The 12801-nt window shown below is 46.2% G+C and overlaps 1 protein-coding gene across 4 annotated transcripts in view; it reads right to left on the bottom strand.

Moving 5' to 3' along the window:
• lrrc34 (leucine rich repeat containing 34) overlaps positions 1 to 12801 on the bottom strand; it is a 187769-nt gene that overhangs the window by 144078 nt on the left and 30890 nt on the right. For 3 of the 4 annotated variants that reach the window (XM_068041610.1, XM_068041611.1, XM_068041609.1), the window contains exon 2: positions 3610 to 3734. The exons of the other annotated variant lie outside the window; for it this stretch is intronic. In XM_068041610.1, the coding sequence (XP_067897711.1) occupies positions 3610 to 3730 (121 nt within the window). In that variant the 5' untranslated portion in view covers positions 3731 to 3734. The remainder of the gene's footprint in view (positions 1 to 3609; positions 3735 to 12801) is intronic. 4 annotated transcript variants of the gene reach the window in all.

Raw genomic sequence — 12801 nt, 5'->3', positions numbered from 1 at the left:
ATCCTACTGCCCCGCTCTCTCCTCATAGCCCTGTATCAATCCCAAATTTATCCCACTGCCCCGGTCACTCTCTTAAACCCTGTATCAATCTCCAACTAATCCCACTGCCCCGTTCTCTCCTGATAGCCCTGTATCAATCCCAAACTTATCCCACTGCCCTGCTCCCTCCCCATAACCCTGTAACAATCCCCAAACTAATCCCACTGCCCCACATTCTCCACAGAGCCCTGCATTAATCCCAAACTAATCCCACTGCCCCACATTCTCCACAGAGCCCTGCATTAATCCCAAACTAATCCCACTGCCACTAGCTCTCCCCATAGCCCTGCATCAATCCCAAACTAAGCCCACAGCCCCACTCTCTCCCCATAGCCCTGCATCAATCCCAAATGAGTCCCACTGCCCACCTCTCCTCCCATAGCTCTGTATCAATCCCAAACTAATCCCACCACCCCACTCTCTCCCCCATAGCCCTGCATCAATCCCAAACTAATCCCACTGTCCCACTCTCTCCCCATAGCCCTGCATCAATCCCAAATGAGTCCCACTGCCCACCTCTCCTCCCATAACTCTGTATCAATCCCAAACTAATCCCACTGCCCAGCTCTCTTCCCATAGCTCTGTATCAATCCCAAACTAATCCCACGACCCCACTCTCTCCCCATTGCCCTATATCAATCCCAAACTAATCCCACAGCCCCACGCTCTCCCCATAGCCCTGTATCAATCCCAAACTAATCCCACTGCCCAGCTCTCTTCCCATAGCTCTGTATCAATCCCAAACTAATCCCACGACCCCACTCTCTCCCCATTGCCCTATATCAATCCCAAACTAATCCCACAGCCCCACGCTCTCCCCATAGTCCTGTATCAATCCCAAATTTATCCCACTGCCCCGGTCCCACCCCATAACCCAGCATCAATCCCAAACTAAGTCCACTGCCCCGGTCTCTCCCCATAGCCCTGTATCAATCCCAAACTAATCCCACTGTCCCTCTCTCTCCCCACAACCCTGTGTCAATCCCAAAGTACTCCCACTACCCCGGATTCTCCCCATACCCCACAATCAGTCCCAAACTAATCCCACTTCCCTGCTCTCTCCCCAGAGCCCTGTATCAATCCCAAACTAATCCCTCTGCCCCGGATTCTCCCCATACCCCACAATCAATCCCAAACTAATCCCACTGCCCCGCTCTCTCCTCATCGCCCTGTATCAATCCCCAAACTAATCCCACTGCCCCGGCCTCTCCCCATAACCCTGTATCAATCCCAAACTAATCCCGCTGCCCCGCTCTCTCATCATAGCCCTGCATCAATCCCAAACTTATCCCACTGCCCCGGTCTCTTCCCATAACCCTGTATCAATCCCAAACTTATCCCACTGCCCCGGTCTCTTCCCATAACCCTGTATCAATCCCAAACTAATCCCACTGCCCCGGTCTCTCAACCATAACCCTGTATCAATCCCCAAACAAATCCCAGTGCCCCGGTCTCTCCCCATAGCCCTGTATCAATCCCCAAACAAATCCCACTGCCCCGCTCTCTCCCCATAGACCTGTATTAATCCCAAACTAATCCCACTGCACTGCTCTCTCCCCATAGCCCTGTATCAATCCCAAAACTAATCCCACTGCCTCACATTCTCCCCATAGCCCTGCTTTAATCCCAAACTAAGTCCACTGCCCCGGTCTCTCCCCATAGCCCTGTATCAATCCCAAACTAATCCCACTGTCCCTCTCTCTCCCCATAGCCCTGAATCAATCCCAAACTAATCCCTCTGCCTCGGATTCTCCCCATACCCCACAATCAATCCCAAACTAATCCCACTTCCCTGCTCTCTCCCCATAGCCCTGAATCAATCCCAAACTAATCCCTCTGCCTCGGATTCTCCCCATACCCCACAATCAATCCCAAACTAATCCCACTGCCCCGCTCTCTCCTCATAGCCCTGTATCAATCCCAAACTAATCCCACTGTCCCACTCTCTCCCCATGGACCTGTATCAATCCCCAAACTAATCCCACAGCCCCGCTCTCTCCCCATAGACCTGTATTAATCCCAAACTAATCCCACTGCACTGCTCTCTCCCCATCGCCCTGTATCAATCCCAAACTAATCCCACTGCCCCACTCTCTCCCCATAGCCCTGCATCAATCCCCAATCTAATCCCACTGCCCCACTCTCTTCCCATAGTTCTGTATCAATCCCAAACTAATCCCACTGCCCCACTCTCTCCCCATAACCCTGTATCAATCCCCAAACTAATCCCACTGTCCCACTCTCTCCTCATTGCCCTGTATCAATCCCAAACTTATCCCACTGCCCCGCTCTCTCCCCATAGCTCTGTATCAATCCCCAATCTAATCCCACTGCCCCACTCTCTTCCCATAGCTCTGCATCAATCCCAAACGAGTCCCACTGCCCAGCTCTCTCCCCATAGACCTGTATTAATCCCAAACTAATCCCACTGCACTGCTCTCTCCCCATAGCCCTGTATCAATCCCAAACTAATCCCACTGCCCCACTCTCTCCCCATAACCCTGTATCAATCCCCAAACTAATACCACTGTCCCACTCTCTCCCCATAACCCTGTATCAATCCCCAAACTAATCCCACTGTCCCACTCTCTCCTCATTGCCCTGTATCAATCCCAAACTAATCCCACTGCCCCACTCTCTCCCCATAACCCTGTATCAATCCCCAAACTAATACCACTGTCCCACTCTCTCCCCATAACCCTGTATCAATCCCCAAACTAATCCCACTGTCCCACTCTCTCCTCATTGCCCTGTATCAATCCCAAACTAATCCCACTGCCCCACTCTCTCCCCATAACCCTGTATCAATCCCCAAACTAATACCACTGCCCCACTCTCTCCCCATAACCCTGTATCAATCCCCAAACTAATACCACTGTCCCACTCTCTCCCCATAACCCTGTATCAATCCCCAAACTAATCCCACTGTCCCACTCTCTCCTCATTGCCCTGTATCAATCCCAAACTAATCCCACTGCCCCACTCTCTCCCCATAACCCTGTATCAATCCCCAAACTAATACCACTGCCCCACTCTCTCCCCATAACCCTGTATCAATCCCCAAACTAATACCACTGTCCCACTCTCTCCCCATAACCCTGTATCAATCCCCAAACTAATCCCACTGTCCCACTCTCTCCTCATTGCCCTGTATCAATCCCAAACTAATCCCACTGTCCCACTCTCTCCTCATTGCCCTGTATCAATCCCAAACTAATCCCACTGCCCCACTCTCTCCCCATAACCCTGTATCAATCCCCAAACTAATACCACTGTCCCACTCTCTCCCCATAACCCTGTATCAATCCCCAAACTAATCCCACTGTCCCACTCTCTCCGCATCGCCCTGCATAAATCCCCAACCTAATGCCACCGCCCCACTCTCTCCATATAGTCCCAAACACTGCCATGTTTGGCAGTTTGGACTGTGTGTCTGCACCATGTTGGATGTCTAGGTGCCCATTTGGCATGAAACAAATTTGAGAGGGTGGGGATTTGATGGAATTAAATAAACTGATTTTGATGGTGTTCAGGCTAAATATCGGTAGGATCGGACTAAGCAGGACTGACCTGTGATGTAGGAGTTTCGACACAGGAGATGAACCAGAGCTGCTGCATCTTCATCTGTTAGTTTTTGGACTGGGAAAAGCCGTGAGTTTCCGCTGAGAATCAGTGTGAATCCCCCGTACATGGTCCTACAGGGAATGAATGGGCAGACAATTCACTTAATGGACCTGGAGTAGAGTCAGGACGGTTGGGCACTCGTGATTGGCCACTCAATCGGGCTTTGGTCACAATCTTTGGATTCAACCTCATACTGCTATTTACCAAACACAACCACGCTGTACCAAGCAGTGCCTAAAACAGGGAGGTCACATGAGGTCCACTCCTCAGTGCCCTCATACCGTCTGCTGGACAACCCTGAGCGACAGGGATTTCCCTACTGCCTCTTAAGTGTTCAGGCTTCAGGGATCAGAAACCCAACCCCCAAATATGACCAAAGTCAAGTACAGACATCAGATCAGGCAGAGGCTTTATTCACAGATCAAGTTCATTTTCTCTGCTTCACTGGAGCAGGTTGAAAATTCTCTGCAACAAACGCATAAAGTATTTAAAATAAAATCAGCAACTAAAAGCATGAATTAGTACAGAGGCCAATTTCCCTCTGCCCTGCCATGTCAGGCTTGGCCAAATTAGCATGAAGGGCCTGAACCTGCCTGTAATTGGTCTTTAGTCTGACCCCATTATTCCGTTTGGAAAGGTCTTGCACTGTTCGGGTTAAGAAAGTGCAGGACTGTGGTAAGCCACCAGGCTTTGGGCCTTCAACCTGCTTCAGGGCAACATGTTAAACAGCAGCTAAAAGGCCTCAGGAAACATAAGAATTAGGAGCAGATGTCGGCTAGTCAGCTCTTCGAGCCTGTTCTGCCATTCAATAAGATCATCAACCACATCCCTTAATGCCAAAAATCTATTGATCTCTTTCTTGAATATGTTCAATGTACAGAAACAGAAAACATTTTACAAATGGCGATCTTCTTATGGAGGCAGAGTGCTTAAATGAGTATGTTGCATCTGTCTTCATGAGACAAGAGAATGCTGCCAATGTAGCATTAAAGGAGGAGGGAGTAACAATAATGCATAAGATAAAAATAGATAAAGAGGAGATACTCAAAGGTTGGCAGTCCTCAAAGTAGTCACCTGGTCCGGATGGGATGCATCCTAGCTAGGGAAATAAAAAAGGGGGGATGAATAAACCCAGCAAGTACGGGCTAGTCAGTCTAACATCGGTGGTGGGGAATCAGAGGCAAAATTATTGGCATTTGGAAAAATATGGTGAATAAAGGAGAGACAGCACAATTTTTCTTTTAAAGGCAAATCAAGTTCCGAAGAAGGGTCAGTGACCCGAAACGTTAACTCTGCTTCTCTTTCCATTGATGCTGCCAGACCTGCTGAGTGAATCCAGCATTTCTTGTTTTTGTTTCAAGTTTGACTAGTTTGGTTTGAGTTCTTTTAAATAATGGAGAGAGTCGATGAGGGTAGTGCAGTTGATGAGTATATATGGATTTTTAAAGCTGTTTGACTAAATACCACATAATACGCTTGTTAGCCTATGCAAACAGTGGCAGTGTGGATACAAGATTGGCTGAGGGCCAGAAAACAGTTGCTATTCACACTGAGGAAAAGTATACTCTGATGTCTCCCAGGAGACAGCATTGGGAACCATTGTTCTTTTTCACATGTTAATGACCTGGACCTGGGTACACAGGGCATCATCTCAAAGATTGCAAATGACACAAAACTCAGAAATGTAGTAAAAAAATGAGGAGGATAGTAACAGATTTCAGGAGGACATAGATAAGCTGGTGAAATGGGCAGTAAGGAATTTATGCTAAACATTTAAAAAACATTGGTTCGGCCTCAGCTGGAATATTGGGTTCAATTCTACGCACCGTACTTTAGGAAGGATGTCAAGGTCTTAGAGCAGGTTGTTACGACCGAGGTGGGAGGAGTGCACTGTTAATTCAGTCCCACTTCTCCACAGGTCACAACATATCAATAAATTTTCCCACTTACTGAACCAGCCAATTAGATACTCTATTTGACCCCAGAATAAAGCAGGCCAAATAGGTTTCTTTAATAAACAACAAAATTATCTGTACAATTATAAACCAAGTCTTAACCACTAATGAAATAAATATATAAGCAAATTGAAATATTAAAGCCCATTATTTTTTATCCTAGCCCTCACACACACACACTCACATACACAACAGGTTAATTGGAGGAAATAAAAGAGAGTTTTGTTTACAGCTGTTACAAAGAAATAAGGAATAAAAAAAAGTAACTTAGACTGAATGACAGATATGGAAGTCCTTTGTTTTGGCAAGGTATCCCAAAGGCGAATATGTGGTTGCCACGAGGAATCTTTCCAGGTGATGTTGATAAGCACTCTGTTTTGGGTAGGCATTCAAATAAATTCAACTACAGAAGGCTTCACATAGGTCTTCCATCAGGTGTGCAAAAACAAAGGTTTCAGTTCTCACACATTTGTTGCAAAGTTTTTTAAAGATGCAAGGTTTCTGCAAACATTCAGGATTTCTTCAAAATACAAGAGGCAAGAGTACAATTTCATACAGGCTTTTGCTTTTCAAGAGCAAGGATTCTTCAAAGAGATGTAGCAGTTGTCTGGATTTTCTTCTGATCTCCTGGCAGATCTATAGGCAAATTCCAACTGCTTCTTTTTAGTCCAAAAACCAGCTAGTTTTTAACAGTTCAAAATTAAACCAACTTTTTTCCAGGCAGGTCCCCTATGATACTCATAAATCCTGTCTTGTCACAACACAACCCCCTGCTATATTTACTTGAAATCATGTGCCTTCCAGTAAAAACTTGTATACTGGTCAACCTTTTGTTGACATTTCTTTTAAAAGAAACTCCCACAAAGTTCTATAATCTCCAGATGATTCAATTATCATGAAAGCCTTTTCATAGGAATATCATAGGAACGTAGGAGCAGAGTAGGCCATTCAGCCCATCGAGCCTGCTCTGCCATTCAATACGATCATGGCTGATCATCAACTTCAATGCCTTTTTCCTCTTGAATGCCTCAATGAACCAGCCCCCACCACTCTCAGGCAGTGTATTCCAGATCCCAACCACTCGCTGCATGAAATAGTTTTGCCTCATGTCACTATTGCTTCTTTTGCCCATTACCTCAAATCTGTGCCCTCTTGTTCTCGACCCTTCCACCAATGGGAACAGTTTTCCCTTTCTACCCTGTCCAGACTCCTCATAATTTTGAATTCAGTTTTTAAAAATATAGATTCTCAAGTTTTAACAAAAAATGGAAACCTCATAACAGGGTGCAGAGGAGATTTAGTAAAATGGGACCAGGGATGAGGGACTATAGTTATATCGAGGGTTGGGAGAAGCTGGGATTGTTCTCCTTAGAGCAGAGAAGGTGAAGAGAGGTTTGAAAGAAGTGTTTATATTTCTTCCTAGAAAAAATAAAAAAACAGACAGTAAGAATTTTGACAATTATATAACAAGGTAGAAAGTAGCTAAAGTAAACATTCATCTCTTCAAGGATGAGACTGGGGAATTAATCATGGGAAACAGGGAAATGGCAGAGACTTTGAACAAATATTTTGCATCTATCTTCACTGTAGAAGACACAAAAAGCATCCCAAAAATAGATCAGTAGGCAAAAAGGAAGGAAGAACTTAAAACAATCAGTTTCACTAGAGAAAAAGTACTTGGAAAACTAATGGGATGAAAGGCTGACAAGTCCCCTGGACCTGATGGTCTGCATTATGGGTCTTAAAAGAAGTGGCTGCAGCGATAGTGAATGCATTGGTTGTAATCTTCCAAAGTTCCTTAGATTCTAGAAAGGTTCCAGTGGATTGGAAAACTGCAAATGTAACACCTCTATTCATGAAAGGAGGGAGGCAGAAAGCAGAAACTATAGGCCAGTTAGCCTAACATCTGTCATTGGGAAAATGCTATCAAGCAGCACTTGCTCAGCAATAACCTGCTCAGTGACGGTCAGTTTGGGTTCCACCAGGGCCATGCAGCTCCTGACCTCATTACAGCCTTAGTCCAAGCATGGACAAAAGAGTTGAACTCCAGAGGTGAGGTGCGAGTGACTGCCTTTGACATCAAGGCAGCATTTGACTGAGTATGACATCAAGGAGCCCTAGCAAAACTGGAGTCAATGGGAATTGGGGGAAAATTCTCTGCTGGTTCGAGTCATACCTAGCGCAAAGGAAGATGGTTGTGGTTGTTGGAGGTCAATCATCTCAACTCCAGGACATCACTTATTCTTATTCCTCAGGGTAGTGTCCTAGGTCCAACCATCTTCAGCTGTTTCGCCAATGACCTTCCATCAGTCATAAGGTCAGAGGTGGGAATGTTCACCGATGATTGTACAATGTTCAGCACTATTCACAAATGCTCAAATACTGAAGCAGTCCGTGTCCATATGCAGCATGACCTGGACAATATCCAGGCCTGGGCTGATAAGTGGCAAGTAACATTCACACCACACAAATGACAGGCAATAACCAACTCAAACAAGACTGAATCTAACCATCTCCCCTTGATGTTCAATGGCATTACAATCGCTGAATCCCCCACTATCAACTGCCTGGGGGTTACCATTGACCAGAAACTAAACTGGAATAGCCACGTAAATACTGTGGCTACAAGAGCAGGTCAGAGACTGGGAATTCTGCGGCGAGTAACTCACCTCCTGACTCCCCAAAGCCTGTCCACCATCTACAAGGCACAAGTCAGGAGTGTGATGGAATACTCTCCACTTGCCTGGATGGGTACATCTCCAACAACACTCAAGAAGCTCGACACCATCAAGGACAAAGCAGTCCGCTTGATTGGCACCCCGTCCACCACCTTCAACATTCACTTCCTCCACCACCAACACACAGTGACAGTAGTGTGTACCATCTACAAGATGCACTGCAGAAACTCACCAAGGCTCCTTAGACAGCACCTTCCAAATCCGTGACCTCTACCAACTGGAAGGACAAGGGCAGCAAATGCATGGGAACACCACCACCTGCAAGTTCTCCTCCAAGCCTCACACCATCCTAACTTGGAACTATATCACCGTTCCTAACCCTAACCCTAGCCAGCGATGCCCACATCCCATGAAAGAATAAATTTTAAAAATGCTGGAATCCATTATTAAGGAAGTAGTAGCAGGACATTTAGAAAATCACAACACAATCAGGCAGAGTCAATATGGTTTTGTGAAAGGGAAATCATGTTTGACAAATTCACTAGAGTTCTTTGGGGATGTAACATATAGGGTGGGTAAAGGGAAACCAGTAGATGTAGTGTATTTCAATTCTCAAAAGGCATTCGATAAGGTGCCACATAAAAGGTTACTACACAAGATAAGAGCTCATGGTGTTGGGGTAATATATTAGCATAGATAGAGGATTGGTTAACAGGAACAGAGAGTTGGGGTAAAAGGGTCATTGTCAGGTTGGCAAACTGTAGCTATTGGAATGCTAGTCATCAATGCTGGGGCCTCAACTATTTACAATCTATGTTAATGACATGGATGAACGGACCGTGTGTATTGGACCCTAATTTGCGGACAATACAAAGATAGATAAGAAAGCAAGTTGTGAGGAAGACACAAAGTTTGCAAAGGGATATAGATAGGTTCAGTGAGCGGGCACAAATTTAGCAGATGGTGTATAATGTGGGAAAATGTGAGGTTATCCACTTTGGTGGGAAGAAAAGAAAAGTAGAATATTTTTAAGTGGAACATAGAACATAGAAGAGTACAGCACAGTACTGGCCCTTCGGCCCACGATGTTGTGCTGAACCTTTAACCTTTTCTAAGATCAAACTAACTACCTACCCTTCATTCTACTATCATCCATGTACCTATCCAAGAGTCGCTTAAATGTCCCTAATGTATCTGCTTCTACTACCACCGCTGGCAGCGCATTCCACGTACCCACCACTCTCTGTGTAAAGAACCTACCTCTGACATCTCCCCTAAACCTTCCTCCAATCACCTTAAAATTATGTCCCCTGGTGATAGCCCTTTCCACCCTGGGAAAAAGTCTCTGGCTATCCACTCTATCTATGCCTCTCATCATCTTGTACCCCTCTATCAAGTCACCTCTCGTCCTTCTTCGCTCCAATGAGAAAAGCCCTAGCTCCCTCAATCTTTCTTCATAAGACATGCCCTCCAGTCCAGGCAGCATTCTGGTAAATCTCCTCTGCACCCTCTCTAAAGCTTCCACATCCTTCCTATAATGAGGCGACCAGAAATGAACACAATATTCCAAGTGTGGTCTAACCAGGGCCTTATAGAGCTACAGCATAACCTCACGGCTCTTAAACTCAATCCCCCTGTTAATGAAAGCCAACACACCATACGCTTTCTTAACAACCCTATCAACTTGGGTGGCAACTTTGAGGGATCTATGGACGTGGACCCCAAGATCCCTCTGTTCCTCCACACTGCCAAGAATCCTGTCTTTAAGCCTGTATTCTGCATTCAAATTCGACCTTCCAAAATGAATCACTTCACACTTTTCCAGGTTGAACTCCATCTGCCACTTCTCAGCCCAGCTCTGCATCCTGTCAATGTCCCGTTGCAACCTACAACAGCCCTCCACACTATCCACAACTCCAGCAACCTTTGTGTCATCGGCAAACTTACTAACCCAGCCTTCCACTTCCTCATCCAAGTCATTTATAAAAATCACAAAGAGCAGAGGTCCCAGAACAGATCCCTGCGGAACACCACTGGTCACCGAGCTCTAGGCTGAATACTTTCCATCTACTACCACCCTCTGTCTTCTATGGGCCAGCCAATTCTGTATCCAGACAGCCAAATCTCCCTGTATCCCATGCCTCCTTACTTTCTGAATGAGCCTACCATGGGGAACCTTATCAAACGCCTTGCTGAAATCCATATACACCACATCCACTGCTCTTCCTTCATCAATATGTTTTGTCACATCCTCATAGAATTCAATAAGGCTTGTGAGGCATGACCTGCCCCTCACAAAGCCATGCTGACTATCTCTAATCAAACTATGCTTTTTCAAATAATCATAAATCCTGTCTCTCAGAATCCTCTCCAATAATTTGCCCACGACCGACGTAAGACTGACTGGTCTATAATTCCCAGGGTTATCCCTATTCCCTTTCTTGAACAAGGGAATAACATTAGCCACCCTCCAATCATCTGGTACTACTCCAGTGGACAGTGAGGACGCAAAGATCATCGCCAAAGGCACGGCAATCTCTTCCCTTGCTTCCCGTAAAAACCTTGGGTATATCCCGTCTGGCCCCGGGGACTTATCTATCCTCATGTCTTTCAAAATTTCCAGCACATGCTCCTTCTTAACATCAACCTGTTCGAGCATATCAGCCCGTTTCACGCTGTCCTCACAAACGACAAGGTCCCTCTCACGAGTGAATACCGAAGCAAAGTATTCATTAAGGACCTCCCCTAACTCCTCTGACTCCAGGCACATGTTCCCTCTACTATCCCTGATCGGCCCTACCCTCACTCTGGCCATCCTCTTGTTCCTCACATAAGTGTAGAACGCCTTGGGATTTTCCTTAATCCTACCCACCAAGACTTTTTCATGTCCCCTTCTAGCTCTCCTAAGTCCATTCTTCAGTTCCTTCCTGGCTACCTTGTAACCCTCTGGAGCCCTTTCTGATCCTTGCTTCCTCAACCTTAAGTAAGCTTCCTTCTTCCTCTTGACTAGCTGTTCCACATCTCTTGTCATCCAAGGTTCCCTCACCCTACCATCCCTTCCTTGCCTCATCGGGACAAACCTATCCAGCAGTCGCAGCAAGTGCTCCCTAAACAACCTCGACATTTCTGTCGTGCATTTCCCTGAGAACATCTGTTCCCAATTTAAGCTCCCCAGTTCCTGCCTAATAGCATTGTAATTCCCCCTCCCCCAATTAAATATTTTCCCATCCCGTCTGCTCCTATCCCTCTCCATGACTATAGTAAAGATCAGGGAGTTGTGATCACTATCACCGAAATGCTCTCCCACCGAGAGATCTGCCACCTGGCCTGGTTCGTTGCCAAGCACCAAATCCAACATAGCCGCCCCTCTAGTCGGCCTATCTACATATTGAGCCGTGAAACCTTCCTGGACACACCTGACAAAATCTGCTCCATCCAAACTATTTGCACTAAGGAGGTTCCAATCAATATTAGGGAAGTTGAAGTCACCCATGACAACAACCCTGTTACTTCTGCACCTTTCCAAAATCTGCCTCCCAATCTGTTCCTCCGTGTCTCTGTTGCTATTGGGGGGTCTATAGAAAACTCCCAATAAAGTGACTGCTCCTTTCCTGTTTCTGACTTCCACCCATACTGACTCAGTAGACAAACCCCCCTCGACGACCTCCCTTACTGCAGCTGTGATACTATCCCTGATTAGCAATGCCACTCCCCCACCTCTTTTACCTCCCTCCCTATTCCTTTTGAAACATCTAAACCCCGGAACATCCAACATCCATTCCTGCCCCTGTGATATCCACATCTCCGTAATGGCCACAACATCGTAGCTCCAAGTACTGATCCATGCTCCAAGTTCATCACCCTTATTCCTGACACTTCTTGCGTTAAAATAGACACACTTCAACCCATCATACTGGCTGCAACTTTGCCCTGTCAACTGTCTAACCTTCCTCACAGACTCTCTGCACTCTGTATCTGCCTGTTCAACAGCTACCCCATCCACTGATCTGTAGCTCCGGTTCCCATCCCCCTGCCAAACTAGTTTAAACCCTCCCGAAGAGCTCCAGCAAACCTCCCGCCCAGGATATTGGTGCCCCTCCAGTTCAGATGCAACCCGTCCTTCTTGTACAGGTCACACCTTCCCCAGATGGTATCCCAATGATCCACATATCTGAATCCCTCCCTCCTACACCAGCTCTCTAGCCACGTGTTCAGCTGCTCTCGCTCTCTGTTTCTAACCTCACTAGCACGTGGCACCGGTATCAATCCTGAGATTACTACTCTGCTCGTCCTGCCTTTTAGCTTCCAACCTAACTCCCTATATTCACTTTTCAGGTCCTCATCCCTTTTCCTTCAAAGAGAGAGACTGCAGAATGCTGCGGTACAGAGGGATCTGGGTGTCCTCATACCTGAATCACAAATAGTTAGCATGCAGGTACAGCAAGTAATTAGGAAGGCAAATGGATTGCTTGCCTTTATTGTAAGGGGGATGGAGCATAAAAGTA

This window comes from Heterodontus francisci, chromosome 11 (assembly GCF_036365525.1).
Source record: "Heterodontus francisci isolate sHetFra1 chromosome 11, sHetFra1.hap1, whole genome shotgun sequence".
In the NCBI taxonomy this organism is placed as follows: Eukaryota; Metazoa; Chordata; class Chondrichthyes; order Heterodontiformes; family Heterodontidae; genus Heterodontus; species Heterodontus francisci.
The sequence above is the reverse complement of the archived record's forward strand: the minus strand, read 5'-3'. Positions and strand labels throughout refer to the sequence as shown.